Below are 17,186 nucleotides of genomic sequence, written 5' to 3' on the forward strand. Positions count from 1 at the left end.
AACATTAAATATTTGATCGTCCTTTCCTTATGATCATCAAAATATGCTTAAAAGTCTTCCAATGGCACTTAGATATACCATTATTTAAGATGAGTGACAAACATGTAGATCTTTTTGAAGTCCTTTTTCAGTGAAAAACACCAGGTTAGCATAAAGCCCCCGTTACATCTTGCATGATAATTCATCAGCCTCTATTTTGAACTTCTCTACCATGATTTTGAGTTTTATGGAAGTATATTTAGGATGATTCCAATAATGAAAGTTCACCACAATCTACTTAATTTGATGGTTTAAAAAAAAAATCACAATCCGTGAAGACCCCTTATATCTTGACATCCCTAAATGAAATAAAAAACATGTTCACACATGTTTTTTATCCAGTACAGTTGACACAATCTGTGTCACAATCTGAGCTAAAATCATACACATGAATCTGCTGCCATCTAGTGGTCTGACACTGTACTGCAGTTCAGCTGGGACACCCTGATTTAAACCTTATAAGCATGTCGTGATAGAAGTGTGTGTGTATATATATATATATATACAAACAAACAAGTTAAATTCTACGTGAACATTTGTATACATATTGACTTGGGTACATATTTGGGAGTAAAATGTGTTTCCCTTTTTAAAATGAGAAGTTTGTACTTGGCCCTGCATTTCTTGATCGGTTATTCTCTGAAATTGAGAGGAACCAAAAAAACATGATGATGCAGAGTGAAAATACTTGATCTATTAAAAAATATTGTACATGAATTTACTATCTGTAGCTTGTGCTGTTATTTGAGTTAGCAGTCTGCAAAGCAAAGGGCAGCAGTGTTACTCCTGCATGTTGACAGGAACAGTGCTTTTTGATCATCAATAACTGCATGCTGTCTTTAGATCTGTTACTCTTATTGAACATAGGTCTTGAATAAATCAAACATCAACTACAAGAGTTTCACAAGTTCATAATCAGGTAAATGAACATTATAGGATACAATCATTCAAACCACATCATTCACAAATTAGTCTTTTATTATTATACAAATCAAATGATTTAACAACACTCAAGTAAAAAAAGTCTTCAATTACATTCAGCATTTGTAAAAATATAGAAACCATGGAGACATTCTTGTGAAAATGACTTTTAAAAGGGAACATCTTACAAAAGATCTTCACAATTCAATTAGCTGGAAGCTTTTTAAAGAGTGCAGACTTCTTGTTGCTAGAGTTTTGTATCCAGCACCAAACAATACCTTTTTTTCATGGTTTTATTCTTTTCATTTTAACTGGCTTCCATAGATTTTGAACTGCTGTTACAACACAAGACATATTGACTCTAATCAAGACATATTTGTATGCACATAAAAGGCATCTAGATGGGAATAAAATCCCACAACAATGCTGCATGTGAGGTGCTTGAAGGCTAGAAGTTACACATAATTCTTGGCTCCCTCTGAATGGTGATCAGGCAGAGCGCTTTTGGTGTGGGGCTGAGGTTTGTACGCTACCCCCGGGTAACTGAGGAACAAGAGAACATTGTTGTTTGTATAAGCAAAAGCATACACTCAAATGTATTCAAGAGGCACCTATAGATGATCAATCTGTGGGGGACTCACTGTGGTTTTTCATCTTTCACCATTCCCTTGAAGGCCACGGACTTCAGGATGCCCCCAATAACCAGGACGCCCCCTCCGATCCAGCCTATAAACAGCGCGGGGCCAAATGTGTATCTGTGGAGACAGACAGCATGAATTTAGTCTAGCACGGGAATAATATGGATGATATGAAAAAATATATGGCAATATAATCATCATACCTGGGAATCCCTCCCATTCCTCCCCCCATCCCTCCCCCCATCCCTCCTTCCATGTTGCCTCCGTAGTTGGGGTTGGTGGAGAGCCTGAAGCTGGCCACGATCTGATTGGCGTAGATGGAGGCTCCTGTGATGCCACACACACCTGAGAGAAGAGCATGGAGGGACAGGAAGTCATGCACTTCATAGAAACTGTTAATGTGTCGGCTTAAAGGAACACTTCCCCTCTCTAATGACCAATATATTCAAAGCCTCACTTATACACAATGTGCTCACTACTTACTATGATCTATTATAGTATTGAGCCTATGAGTGGATAAATCAGTCTTGGATTATACTCCACCGCTCTTAATGAAGTATTTAGAAAATAAAAGTACTAATACCACATTTAAAAATACTCAAGTACAAGTAAAAGTCCTACCTTACTTGACAAAAAGTCTGTAAATTGCATCAGCAAAATGTACTAAAGTACTTCTGCATTGTTTTTCTCATGACAGGAAGGGCATAGCAAATCTGTAACAGAAGCTGTCCACAAATGTATATCAGTCAAAAGTACAAAATGTGACTCTGAGATGTATAGAAGTATAAAGTTGCATCAAATGGAGATACTCAATATCTACTCATTGCAAACGTGTGTTTTGATGTAGTTTTGTTGTTGTTAAACGCAGCCCACGTTTACCTTCTTAATACTTCATTCTAAACTAATACTGTTCCTATTCCTCAAGGTTTTTTCTGCTTTTGTACAATTCCTCAGATTTGTATTTTAACACTAAAACAAAGTGTTCTCAGCTCTTTTATTAAACAGAAGATGGAGAAGGAAATATATATACTACATGCAACCCGGTATCACAGCAAGACATGATCATTTGGTTCAGAACCTCTGGAGCCCTTTGGTGCTGTTAAGTGACACTTGAGTGAGTCGTGGATCCTGAGTCGTGGATCCTGAGTCGTGGATCCTGAGTCGTGGATCCTGAGTCGTGGCTGAACCTGTCACCGTGGTCCTGCCTCACTCTCACCTCACTACCTCTCTGATGGCTCCCACAGGATTGTTGACATCCTCGTGGATTCATCTTCTTATTTTTAGACACATACATTTTCAAACATTTGGACTACCTATGTTGCAAATGTGTTATCTTTTTAATTTACACACGGCATCTATTGCACGTCTGTCCGTCCTGGGAGAGGGATCCCTCCTCTGTTGCTCTCCCTGAGGTTTCTCCCATTTTTCCCTTTAAACAGTGGGTTTTCTCCGGAAGTGTTTCCTTGTACGATGTGAGGGTCTAAGGACAGAGGGTGTCGTATTGTCATACTGATATTCTGTACACACTGTGAAGTCCACTGAGACAAATGTAACATTTGTGATATTGGGCTATATAAATAAACATTGATTGATTGACTTCTAAACACAAGAACCCGTTATGGTTTTTTAAATGGTATTTTGATTCTTCGTTCACCATGGAGAAATGCAGCAACACAGGGTGAGTAACTGATAGACAAATCATCTATTTACGGGTGAAGTATTCCTTTGAGAAACACACTTTAAAGGGCAATTCTAATATTGTTTTATTTGTAGCCATACCGCTGATGATGAACATGATGCCGGCGGTGAGGCTCATCTTGGCCTTGGTGGTGTCGGCCATGCTGGTCATCGAGAGGCAGGTGAGAGAGAACATTGATATCACGGCCCCCAGGACCCCCAGCACCACCCCCACTATCATCAGGGCCCGCACCGCCTGGAAGGTTCCTATTGGACAGGAAATAGATATCATGTTAAGTCTAATACTTCTCACTCCAACAAAAAGCTCCACACTGCATAATATTCTGCATCACAAAGAGACAAAGAAATGCAGCTGACAATTAGACCTTGGATTTAAAACTTCATATTGTGAGACGTAAATCATAGTCATTGGTAGTCTGTGTTGGTGACAGATGTATTTATTCTGCCCTCTCCCACAGTGCGTGCTGCAGGACCTGCCCTCTGCTTGCTGTTTGCTCTGTTTCTGATAACTGTGTTGACTCCGCCTGGCTCTCATTGTAGTGACCAGAATGCACCGGTGCTAATGCAAACACTGATAGGAGGAGCGGGCTGGATTCCGGAGCAACAGTTTGAGGACAATGAAGAAAAGTGTTTTAACATATCACCTGTTTAATTTTTTTTTTGTTAAAGGTCACCTATTATGCAAAATCCCGTTTTTCACCTCTTTTTACGTACGTGTGTAGAATTCTGAAAGTTTCCGGTACGAAGATTCTCACTTTTTGTCCTGATCCATTTATATAAAAACCGGTCTGAAAATCAGCTGATCAGATTTTGGTCAGATTGTGTTTTTCTGGGTTGTGTAACCATTAGCCAATAACCAACCAAGGTAACACCCCCCCACCTTATCACCTGAATATCCCCCTAGAGCACCATTGTGGTTTTTTTAATAAACCAATCAATCAATCAATCAATGTTTATTTATATAGCCCAATATCAATAATCACTTCTCAGCTCATTAGCATTTAAAGCTACACACACACACACACACACACACACACACACACACACACACACACACACACACACACACACACACACACACACAGCACACACACACACACACACACACACACACACACACACACACACACACACACACACACACACACACACACACACACACACACACACACAACACACACACACCACACACACACACACACACACACACACACACACACACACACACACACAGAATCAGCACTTTTGAAACAGAGGGGTATATGGCATGCTACAATGATCTGTTTGGTGTTTCAGCCAATCACATGTTTTGTATATCTGAGACCTATAATATATTGTTGAAAAAGAGTATAATAGAGGACCTTTACGTTTTAAATAGCTATAAGGAGTATTTTTTATAGTGTGGTATTAGTACTTTTACTTTAGTAAATACTTCTTCCACTACTGACTCAATCACTTCTAGCACAACAGAGAGGAAGTAATACAAACCAGAAAAATAATGGCATTATCCAGAAACGAATATCAGGCCTGAGATGTGTCTGTAAAATGTGAACAATATCCAACCATTTAGTCAGTGGGAAAAAAAGTGCTAATTTCTCACTGTGGACCCAACGAGAGAAGAGATGGCCTTTTGCTCACACGTGTCATCATGGAAACTCTGTAACTGAACCAGACTCAAATAACCATTTGATAAAAACTAATAACGCCCTTTGAAAAACTACATATATTACATTGCAAAAAACATGGTTGTGCTTTGTTCTACCACGGGTAGGGATATCCACAACCAAAAGCCTTTTTACGGGGTTTGATCCTCGTATATTACAATCTTGAAAGTAGGGAGGGCACTTCCTTGTTACGCCAGCTCTTGACTGTTTGGGTCCAAAACTAGTAACGCCCTTTTGAAAACTCGACATGTGAAAGGACTAAAAAAACACTTGTTCGATAGGGGTATCCAAAAACGAATGCCTTTTTTTCTTTTTCTCTAATTTTAAGGACCTTGAACGTATTCAGAGAACTTCCCTGTTATCCCAGTTCTTGACTGTTTGGGAACAACTTCCTTGATCTGTGTTACGCATTGGAGTTTGAATCAGGGAGGCTCTGCATCTCTTTGAAACCCTTATTATAGTGAAAGAGTTGAAAGGGGGAGGCAGAGGGAGTGACATGCAGCAAATGGTCCCAGGCCAGATTTGATCCCGGGTCCTCCAATCAGCATCTTCACTTCATTACATGTCATGTATCTGACCCTCTAAATAAACTTAAGTACACTTTAAAAGCGTAGAAATGCCGTACACGGGAGCAATTTGGTGGTTAAGTATCTTGCTCAAAGACACTTCAGCATGTGGACTGCATGGACTGGGGATCAAACCACTGGCCCTCTGATTGGCAGACACCCAATTCCCCCCTGAGCCACAGCAGCCTTGATAAAGGTTGAAATGGAACTGTTTTAATTTACCTCAAAAGACAGATAAAGGAGACTTTTTTTTGTCACATTTGTTTAATTAACAGAAAAGCAATGAACTAAACTAGTTTGAATTCAAACAGTTACTTCCTGGAGAATCTCTGCATATTAAATATAAAATTGAGAGTCTTCCTATACCTGAGAATCCCAGCAGGCCGTAGAGCGGACGGCATTCAGTTAACCCAGAGGACGTCGTCTCACAGTCCTTCCACAGACCCTTGTAGGTGTAGACGGACGTCACCACGTCCCCCTGCCTGTCCTTCACGCTCCAGTTGTTCATGGCGGTAGCTGCGATGAGGGCTGCTGCTCCAACCAAACCCAGAATAAACCCCCCATTCTGCAGAACTGAAGGCGCCATCGTTGTCTCCTCCTTTAGAAGTTAGGGAATAAACTGGCAGGATGCTTTGAGCCCAGATTAAATAGATCAAGGTTTAAACTTGAGCTGCAAATGTAAACGTGAGGTGCAGACGGTGTGCAGGCGGAGAATGGAGAGGGCAGAGTGGTGCTGGGTGGAGGCGGCTGGGTTTCAGTGGGTGATGCAGTGATGGGTTGGACCCTGTGCTGAGGTGTGGACACAGTGGTGATAGGAGCACCTGGCACCCACATGAGAACTTACTGTTTGAATGTAAACACAGGAAACTGAATCACAGGTCAACCGCCAACACTGAGCGAGAGGGAACAACCATGACAACACAGTCACAAACAACAATATCATGCATGAGGCAGAGCTGAGTGTGTACATTAACTCAAGTTCTGTATTTTTAAGTAAACATTTGAGTATTTTAGGACATTTTACAGGGGAATATTGTGCTTTTTACTTCATTACATTAATTTAAAGAAAGAGTTCAATCACAAATCAAAATGAAATGTTTTTACTTTCACTTGCAGTCATATTTGACAATCTGTTTTGTTTAGGTGTGTGTTATACAGCAGTGGTTCTCAAACTTTTTTCAATCATGTACCCCCTTTGAAAAAAAAATGCAGCCAAGTACCTGATCAGCGCAAAACTATTTGTTAGGGAAGAAAAGCCTGTATAAAGAGGTACAGTACAGCGCTGCACCATCGGAGTCGGATTTATTAAAACAACAACCTTGTAACTGAGAAACACTTAAATGCTACATTTCAAATGTTTACAATCCATCACTAAATTCATGGCAAACCAATTTTAACATCATGCAATAACACTAAGACGACATTAGTTTCATTGAACTGATCTGTTTAATAAGTTTTACTTACATAGTGAGAAACATGTGCTTCACTGAGGATCTTTGTCATTCTGACAGGGAGGCAACTGCAGTTATTACACTCTGCGTTTTGAAATATGTGTAACTCTGTTCATATAAAACCCACACTGCTCAAACTTCCTTACTTTTCCTAAAATTGCTATATTTATCAATTTTTTTTCTTTTTAAAATGTGCACTTACTTATTGACACCTATAGGAAAAATATGAATTCTTTATTTTGGGATGTCTCATTACCAGCTTTAGTTCCTTTTCAAATTAAGATTTTACATGGAAAACATAATGAATTTATCAAATATAACACATTATAAAGTAAAGTAAAAGTAAAGTAAAACCACCAAAAGTATTTGAAGTTGTTAAGATGAGCTTAACCTTAACATACAAGCGGCTCTTACATGAAACGTCAGTAATAATGATACAATAATGCAAATACTCACCGACAGTGATGATCATCTGCATGATGAAAACTACTTCTGATAATACCAGCCTGTCCTCCTCCAAAAAACGACCAAATAGGTCGATTGTTCAGCAGTTTATTACGACCTATAGACACGTTTGAAAGTTTAGCACCTCTAGTGGTCGTGTAAGAAACGTATATTCACAAATAACCCTCTGGAAAATCCTAAATTGTAGAATAGTTTGGCCATTAAAATGCTTTTTGATTAGATTTCTAGCGAGAAGTGTATATTGTACTTTTAGAATCCAGTCAGTGGAGGCGTAGGATCTAGTTTGATAGATATTACAAAGATTATTTGAGGTCTCGCCAGGAGAACGTGTATGTCTTTCCCCCCTATGTAAAGTTAGCGTCAACCCTCACCGGGTGATTTCCGATCTCGAAGTTTTCATTATAAAACCGTATTCCCCTCACTGTCAAATGATTTTACAGTGATACCTGCCGCAAAAAATGTAAAATCATTTTTTTTTAGAGTCTAAAACACATCAGTTTATCCTTAACTGGTTAATTGGTTTAAATTGTGTACACTGCTTTTTGTTTTTCCCATCGATTTTTCCCTTTCGATTCTGAGAGACACATTTCTATTTGTGAATATACGACCCTCCGGAGTGTTTGTAATTGCCGCAAAGAGGACTTGTTGGATAATACTTGTGTTTACTGGATGACATTTTGGATAAAGGCTTTTGCTTGGAAAATGTATATTACTAATTTTACTTCAATAAATACTTCTACAGCCACTGACTCAGATACAGCACAAAGGATACCAGAAAGAAAGCAACACAATCACAAGAAGTGATCACGTTAGCCTGGACAGAAGTTAAGTTAATATTAGGCCTCAGGTGTGTCTTTTCACTCTGACGTACTTCAGCTGCATCCTGCCTGTGAATTGGTAAAGATGTTGGTGTTTTGCTCAAGGTCACTTGTGACATTTCATCCTATAAGAACCATTGAATACAACATCAGAATACATGCCCATACAAGGACTGTTGTGTAATATTTAATATAGAAATGATGACCCAAACTGATGTATCCGTGGTCAGGTCCTTAGTTTGATCATTCTTCATCACAGATAGTCTGAGGATTATGAGTGGTCATACAGAGACTGAGCTCAGTGCTTTCAGTGTTGTGACTTCCTTCTTACTCATTTTGAAAACAAACAGCAGCTCATAAGATTTCCATGATTCAACTTCTCTCCTTATCACTCTGTCAACAACACGGGCAGGAGAGACGTTTCTATTCTTCTCTTATCAAGAGCTCGCTCTCACAAACTCACAACGAAACTCATTCAGCATGATGGGACTAAATGTAACCTTGTTATGTTTGTCGACTCCATGGACTTCTGTTTTTTTGCATTATATTTAAATAATGTTGACTTTCGTGTTGTTATCAATCAGCCTGTTTAAGTAGAGCTGCATGGTCAGAACATGAAAACAAACCTATCACAACTGATGTCTGACAAAACATGACATCTTATACAAGAAATAACACATTGATAATCAGTAGAGCAATGTGAATCCTCCAAAATACAAACTGAAATGTCAATGAAAGTATAACTTCCCTACATTTGGTTCATTGAACAGCATCTGATGCATCTGCTAATATAAAATGCCAAGACATTCTTTACACTTCTGAAAAAGCTCCAAAGTAAAAACCAAATCCATTTATGTTTTTTGTTACCATTTATTATTTTCAAAAGAAAAACTAAATACAGACGAAGTACAAACAGGTGTTACTGTCCAAATGAATTAATGTAGCCTATGAATAATAATATGTTGCTGTTTTCACAGGTGCCTCCAAGTTAAATGTCTCATTATTATTTAGAAGTGAAGTGTTTTTTATGCCTGGGTCAAAAGAACAATACATTCTCATCAGCTTTTAATTTAAGTGACTGCAGTGTGGATTTGTTATCAGTTATATAGAAAGTGTGCCTGTGAATTTTATTTTGAAGTTGCATTTCTCAAAAGAGTATAAATAACATATTTAACAAAAATCTTTACTGTGCATTAACCTGGTAGCTATGGAGACTAAGTGTTTTTGGTTCTCAGTATGCAGCATTTCTGACATTTTGAAATATTATATCCATATCTTATTTGGCTGTGATATGTTCAGGATAGAAACATGTATTGTTCTGGTTATTTTTCTCATATTTAATGGAGAGTTCCTGTATGTGCAAACTTTCCCCCATGTTGTGCCCGCGTGTCACACACTGGAGCTGGGGGAAGTGTACGAGTCCATGCCGCCCTTGGGCACCCCTCCAGGGAAGAGGATGTAGGCGACCTGCGGCTGTAACCCGGCTGCGGACCAGGCGCTACAGTTACATGGCACCACGTACCCGGGGCCAGAGGGGGACGGGTGGCTGTGGGAGTGCTGTCCGTGGCAGGCCAGAGCCCCGAGCCCTCCGGCAGTCTGGTATCCGAAACTGTGCGCGCTGTAGGGCAGAGCGCCGGCCGCCAGAGCGTGCGGGATCTCATGCGCCATGCGCTGGAAAGCTCCGGTGCTGAACTGCGCCATGGGCTCCAGCAGCGAGAAGGAAGAAGGGGAGGAGGAGGAGGAGGAGACGGGAGCGAAGAAAGCTCTGGTTTTATCCCCGGGGATAAGGAAGGAGTCCATGGAAAATCGCTTCAAATGCTCTACGTCCCCGAGTAAAGACGGGAAAACGAAGCGGTCCCTCTTCAGGAGGCTCTTGGGTTTGCGCCGGGGTCGGTACTTGTAGTCCGGGTGCTCGTTCATGTGCTGAGCCCGCAGCCTCTTGGCCTCGTCGATGTAAGGGCGCTTCTCCGAGTCGGAGAGCAGCTTCCACTCTGCGCCCAGTCTCTTGCTGATCTCTGAGTTGTGCATCTTTGGGTTCTCCTGGGCCATTTTCCTCCTCTGGCCTCTTGACCACACCATGAACGCATTCATGGGTCTTTTGATATGATCTAAAGGTTTTGCCATCTCAGAAGCTGGCACATTAATTATAAAAAAAGGAAATATGTACCAGCTGGACTTTGGATAAAGTCACCTCTCCAAGAAGCGCATGCTCCTTGTGCGTAAAAGGAAAAGTGGTCAAATGTTTCTCTGTCTCTTTTAAAAAAAATAATACAAACTGTAATTCCAGATTGACTCAAGCATTTGCACAAAGTGTGACAGGAAAGTAGAAAGCAAAGCCTGCCTGCGTGAATAGGAGTCACACAGGACCAAGTTGGAAGCTTGTTATGGAGGATGCTGGGCATGCAGACACACTCATCACCACACCACTGTCACCGTGGACCAAGCCAATGGGAATGAGGGAGCGCACTGTAATCCCTTCAGAAAGAATAAGTGACTGTTCAACATTTCTGAGGGACTCCCTCCTTCTCCCTCCTTCTCCCTCTAATATCTGAGGCAAGTGCAGACAATCAGGAAACCAGTGAATAATAATAATGTTGCATATAAACACTGGACATTAGAAGGTTTAGTAAGGGCTTGGTGAGAAAGTAAGTTGTTTTGGAATGATTGTTTATTTGAGAATATCTCAAAGGAAGTTGTTATACTCTTCAAAGTCATGTGACCATATCATTCAATACATCAGGGGTGTAGCCAGGACTTTAGAGATACAAAGTTCATGAATGTCTCAATTTTTTATTATTGCTTGGATTTATTCTAAATAAAAAAAACATAAAAAACAAAGAAATCCTTTCTTACTCTTGCAATTTTGAGTGCTTAACAATTCCAACTGAGAAGTGTCAAAATTAAGCACCGGGTCCGTCTGTGGCGCGTTACGGCTGCGCCACGGTTTTGGTCCGGCCTCCTCCGGCGTCATACCGGGCGCGTTTCAGAAGCGGAGCGTCTTGCCTGCCGGCTCGCAGTTTTTGTTGATTTGGGCATATTTCCTGGACAGGCTACAGTACTTTGTGCAGACAAAGTTAATAATAATAATATTCCAGTTATAAACGACATGAATCAAAGATGTGTTGCTGTATTTCAGTGGTAAAAAAATGCATTCATCATCATAATTATTCTATATATATAATGTACACAGTGCCTGTAAACCGGAGGAGAACGCTGGCATTTCTCCTCCTACTTGAAAGACTACGGAGGGATAGGGTCTGCAAAATGTGTTTATTTTGGGGATGGGCCGGATGCTCTGACCGGTCCATTTCCTGCCCAGCGCCTCGCGTCGCGTAAAAAAATAGACTTGAATACTATTTTGAGCGGAGCCCAGCGCCGAGACGCTTCTGAGCCGTAACGCGGCGCGTCTGGAATAGCACCCATTGACTAGAGTGGCCGCGATCTTTGCGAACGCCGCAGCGCAGCCGTAACGCGGCTGTAACGCAACGCAGACGGACCCGGTGGAATCTAGGGGACGGCCCGTCCACACGGCGGCGTGCGTTAAAGCTTCAACGCTTTGAATGGGGTGAAGTCACGCTTTGCCGAACTGCATTGTGGTTCCGTCGCTTCGCTTTTCTTGCATTGCTCGCTTCAAAAGTAGAGCAATGTTCTACTTTTGAAGCTTCGGAAGCGTCAGCCAATCAAATCATACACGCTCTAGCCAATCAAACTGCGTGCTTGTGTGTCCGGGGCGAGAGATTCATGTGATTGGTTGTTGGTCGAGTGTCAGACATGCCCGCCGCCAAGCTTCAACGCACACCGCCGTGTGGACGCTGCCTAGAGTTCCCGGATTGTGCACTCCTAACGTTTAAAAACCCTGACAAAATCCATGCACAATGCAGGTAAGTGCATCATGTAAAGTAGGCTACAAACAGAAATATCTGAAGAAAAACTTTCAATAAAATAATTAGGAAACTATAGATACCTGCAAAATACAGCGTTACTGTGTTTTCCCAACATGAAAGCCTAAATATTGTTTCAAAACTACAAGGAATACAATTGTGAGGTATAAATACTGAATCCTTGTAGAACATGTTAAAAAGTTGTCAGGCTGGAATCTACCTTTTTAAATGGACAGTTTACTCCTTCATCAAAAGATACATATTATTTCTATTAAGTATGGTGCTAATTATCAATCTAAATGGTTTTGGTGTGAGTTTCCAAGTGTTCGAGATATCGTCTGTAAAGATTTGTGCCCATACGACAATATAATGGAACCATTAGAAAGCAGAAGGAATCATGCCAAGATGCTCATATGAGTTAACCTAAGCTAGCTAACGTAACTCTCGTCCACGAGTAGATTTCAAGTAAATGTTCACAGAAGTGCACAGCTAATTATTATCCAGAATGAAATCAAAGGCATGGCCTGCCCTATTCGGCATTTGATTGGTTTACCTTGAAAATTCTTACCCTGACTTTGCTCTCATGGCTAGACCTCGCAAATCCAACCAAGGAAGGAACCAATACTACACCAAACTTGCCTCCATTTTTGTTGCAAAATCGCAATCTGTACTTTTTAAAACCCAAAGCCAACACAATTACTATTTTATATTCCTTCCCATGATGCCATGCAGCTTTCCTATATATCAATATGTGTACAAGCGGCTCACCTCGCCCTTTTTTTCCAAATCAATATTAATCACAGCCATAATTCCCTGGCCCTGGGTGACTCATTGCTTGTTACAGTTTTCATAATTACTATATTTTATCTGATCAAATGTAGCCACCTTGCCTGTTATTGAAATGACATTGATGGAGAAAAGTCTGAGCGATAAGTTAAGTATAAAGTATACGGCGTGCGTGTATGTACTTATAAGAAGCTAAGGAGTTTATGGAGTGGTGCAGGAATGAGTCCTAAAATCTGGAAATGAGTCAGCATTTTACCACTCCTGGTTCCCTCGTTTCAAAGGCAATGTGTTTATCACAAGCTGAAGAGATGTTCTCGTTTTGTTCTACGACAAAAAATATGTCAGTAAATACCTCGTTGGTAAATGTCTGAAGCTTCGATGATTCATAAAAACAGCGGTTGCTAACAAGTGGCTAATCGAGAAAGGTACACATCATAATGCCGAACATTAGCCGCCTTTAGCTTAGCGGTGGTGAAGTCATGTGACCGTGCTGTAATTCCTTCAAAGCCTAAAGTTAGCTTTTCACTGGAAATTGCATTTACGCTTCAGAAATAATAAAAGTTGTGTTTATTGAGTGTTGCAGTGATGATGTATTTTTGTTGGTTGACCTGGAAGTTAGCATCACAAAGGGCTCCCCGACAAAAAGCAATGGGATTTTCCCACTGGATTACATTGTGTTTTAGAGAAAGATATCTGTGGCAAACACATGTTTATGATACTTCACACCTTTCGTTCAGCAGGAATATCTCCACATCACATCACTTTGTGATTTTTGAAGAGTAAATGCAAACGGGAGAAGTAAAACGCTAACACGAGGCTATAAACACCGCTAAGCTAAAGGTTGACTCGTGTTGGAGTGATGACGTTCAGTTAGCTGTTTTTATGAAGCTTCAGGCATTCATGAGTGGGGTAATGACCAACGTATAGTTTATGTCGGAGAATAAAACATGAATATGTTTTAAACTTGTTTTAACCACAGACCTTATTTCAGGCTTTTAACCAAAAACACGTCCGAAAGTAATTTCCAAGCTTTAACACTCAAACAAAACGTGTAAGTATCATAGACGTGTGTTTGCCTCAGATCTTCTTTTCTACAGTATTCCAAAATTCAATGAAAAAAATCTCATTACGTTTACCTGAGGGAACACTTGCATGCTAACTTCTGGGTACGCCTACCAAAATACACAACCCAGTCTCACGACATTTCGTGTTATAGTCACGACATTTAATCTAAAAGCAATGTATTTCTATTGTGTTTTGTGCCTGCAGCACGTCTTTTTGTCCGGTCGGGTCTTGGAAGACCGGAAGCTGTGGGGTTCATAAAAACATGTTCTTACTCAATATCAAGCCATGATTATTGTTTTTATTTTAAATCGTATAATGTCGGACTTATTTTGTCGTCTGTGAGGAAAATAAATGGGGCTCAGATCCTCAAAATACTGAAATTTGTATTTCTTTTAATCTTTTTTCCTTCTAATTTGTTATTTTTTTCTAAATAACACACTGTTATTTACTCACCAATAACACACAATTATCCTTGTTTTTATTTATTTGTTTAATTCCATAATCTCTGGGTTTTTTGGCGTCCGTCAGGAACTGAATTTCAAAATAAAAATAACCGGAAACAGACGTAGGCCTATAAGGGACATTTCGAGCATCATTGCGATACACAGCCACTGAACTGATTACCCAAGATCCTCATCTATGGTTTAAGCTCGGTGATTGGATGTTTTAGCCGCAATGCACATAGGGATATGGTGTTAATATGTTTATTATATGAAAACCAAAAAACTTTTTTTTTTTTTAAGAAAATAATACTTTATTCCGAGTGTTCTTGCTTTTCTCTTTGAAAGAATAACAAATTAGAAGGAACAAAAGATAACAAAAAATACAGATTTCAGTATTTTGAGGCTCTGAGCCCCATTTATTTTCCTCACAGACGACAAAAAAAGTCCGACATTATACGATTTAAAATAAAAACAATAATCGTGGCTTGATATTGAGTAAGAACATGTTTTTATGAACCCCAAGACCCGAACGGACAAAAAGACGTGCTGCAGGCACGAAACATACTACCAATAGAAATACATTGCTTTTAAAATTGTTCTGTGTGACACGAAAAAAAGGGGAAAATCGTGTTGGTGAACACGAATCAATAGATTAAATGTCGTGACTATAACGCGAAATACCGTGAGACTGGGTTGAAATACATGATCACAACACCACTCTATAGGTAAAAACAGGGAATCACTGCATGGAGTAATACTCAGGAACACATTATACAAGGGGGAATGAATGACCTTTCTTGGTTTCTAAGTGTAAGCTTCTAAGCCACCTCTAAGGCACTGAAAAGGGCTCCTGGAAAAATGATTATTACCATGTCAGAAGCATGATGTGTTTCCCCGTAGGCAGACCTGCGGCGGTTAGTTGAAGGTTTAGGTTTTGGTGGCGGTGATATACTTAGATATCAGGGTACCAACGAGGAGGAGGTCTTTATTTCATTTACCTCCCACAATCAAAGGCTCTGCAGGCCTCTTCAAAGGCAAAATAAATGGACATAAAGGATCCAGTGGTGGAGGTGATAAGACGTTTTTCAGAGTGCAGACGGGCTGAGGGGATAAAGTGATCGTCAGCGGGGGTCAGACAGTTGATCTGTCACCTCGTGGCTGGGCTGTTATCTCCTGTGTGTGGGTTCAGGCCTTCACACACACCCAGGAGGCCCCCTCCGCCACACAGAGACAATGATTACCTTCACAGGGGAAACATGTTTTAGAGAGTTGTCTGAGAACAAACAACATGAGAAGGCCGGTATGAAGAAATCTGTCTCTTGCAAACTGCTTCTATCATCTGTTCGGTTTTGCTCTTTCAAAGCTTTTCTGTTGGGAGTGTGTGTTTTTGTGTACCAGACAGTGTTTGCTGTAACTTCCAAAGGGCAGCGTTTCAACTCGGAAGAGATGAGGGGGGGAGAAAAAAAGAGTAATAAGAAAAACTGCCAGCAGCACAAAATGGTTGTCGTAATCCGGTTATCCCCGGGCTCTAAAGATACTGGTCCCCTCCTTAGGAGTCTATCTTTTCTTCTTATGTCAAAACTGTCGTCCATGCACTCAGGTGGATTAAGGAGTAACACTGTAAAAAGAAATGGACAGGTACAGAAAGACCTGGGGGTGAAAAGGGAATGAAAGAGGACACAGGGAGGCAGGACGGGTGCCAACGTCTGACAAGAGAAGAATCCATCGAGTGGAGTGGAGAAAGAAACTCTGCTATTTCCCACTAATTTGCTGTATTGATTAACTGAATAATTAACAGCAGAGCTGATCTTGTGAAACGTATTTTCTTTCTTTCTCTGAGGGTTTGATATAACTCTATTGTTCACCGATGCTGCAGCATTATCTGACTGAAGTTATTTTGGGTTTAAAGGCAAGAGAGGCCAATAACACTGGAACTGAACAAAAGGCTCTCCTTGAGAAAGTTCACTTCTGACACTGACAGATAACTAGTCCATAGAGAAAAATGTAACATATCTTTGATAATTGTGGTTCTTTACATGTACAGTACAAATGTCAGTACCTGGTCCCAACTTGGGAGGATTTGCTGCTTTTCTACACTGTAAAATATTACCATGATTTCACAATATTTAGCTGTAATATTTTTACAATAAATTACTGTTTTACCACTTTACAGTCTTTAATGTTCACAATATAATACTGTCATTTTGAATTTCATAGTGAAATCAATGCAGGCACAGTTAATTACTGTGAATGTACAGGATCAATGATTACCAGGATTTCACAACATGTTACTGTATTATTTCACAGTAAAATACTGTATTCAGAACATCCTCTGTGATAACACAACAAATTAAGTGATTTTCTTGCTTTTATCGCTCTTGCTTGGCTTTAAATACTAATTTCTTTCTTTGGTGCAGGTTTTACTTAAATTGAAAGGGGCACCGCTGCATGTGCCTTAAAATAAACGATGCAACATATAAATCTATGTAAAATTGAAATGGTTGTCTTGGCTTATTGTTTTCAGGTGCTTCCTTGGCATTAACCCTGAGACGGGCTCGAAAGCCAAAAAGAGGCATGGCCATTTAAACCCATTCAGCACATTCGTCAGAAAACGTGTTGACTTCGAGTGGATGTCTGTAGACATGTTAAGTGCTCCCCTCCTTGTTTTCTTTCTGGCTCCGCCTCTGCCCAGGTGCACCTGGTCTGCCCCTGGCTCCGCCTCTGCCCAGGTGTTCCAAATTCCACTCAGCC

At 40.3% G+C, this 17,186-nt stretch overlaps 2 protein-coding genes across 2 annotated transcripts; both read right to left on the bottom strand.

Annotated features, from left to right (window-relative positions):
- Positions 1-996: 996 nt before the first annotated feature.
- Positions 997-7,484, bottom strand: cldn18 (claudin 18). The gene is made up of 6 exons (XM_034215304.1): positions 7,434-7,484; positions 5,893-6,369; positions 3,378-3,542; positions 1,802-1,943; positions 1,602-1,715; positions 997-1,503 (listed from the first exon to the last, which is right to left on the bottom strand). Exons 2-6 carry the CDS (start codon positions 6,110-6,112, stop codon positions 1,416-1,418), a joined length of 729 nt encoding a protein of 242 aa, XP_034071195.1. The 5' UTR covers positions 6,113-6,369; positions 7,434-7,484; the 3' UTR covers positions 997-1,415.
- Positions 7,485-9,173: 1,689 nt separating this feature from the next.
- Positions 9,174-10,687, bottom strand: LOC117545503 (transcription factor Sox-14). Its single transcript, XM_034215303.1, has one exon. It carries the CDS (start codon positions 10,382-10,384, stop codon positions 9,650-9,652), a length of 735 nt encoding a protein of 244 aa, XP_034071194.1. The 5' UTR covers positions 10,385-10,687; the 3' UTR covers positions 9,174-9,649.
- Positions 10,688-17,186: the final 6,499 nt, after the last annotated feature.

This window comes from Gymnodraco acuticeps, unplaced genomic scaffold (genome assembly GCF_902827175.1).
Source record: "Gymnodraco acuticeps unplaced genomic scaffold, fGymAcu1.1, whole genome shotgun sequence".
Lineage (NCBI taxonomy): Eukaryota > Metazoa > Chordata > Actinopteri > Perciformes > Bathydraconidae > Gymnodraco > Gymnodraco acuticeps.

Bases quoted from the DNA above. Each gene is read 5' to 3' on its own strand.
- cldn18 (XM_034215304.1), bottom strand. From the start codon at position 6,112: ATGGCGCCTTCAGTTCTGCAGAATGGGGGGTTTATTCTGGGTTTGGTT. The intron at 3,543-5,892 runs GTATAGGAAGAC...CCTGTCCAATAG, and splicing joins CGGCCTGCTGGGATTCTCAG to GAACCTTCCAGGCGGTGCGG. The intron at 1,504-1,601 runs GTGAGTCCCCCA...CTTGTTCCTCAG, and splicing joins GTGAAAGATGAAAAACCACA to TTACCCGGGGGTAGCGTACA.
- LOC117545503 (XM_034215303.1), bottom strand. From the start codon at position 10,384: ATGGCAAAACCTTTAGATCATATCAAAAGACCCATGAATGCGTTCATG.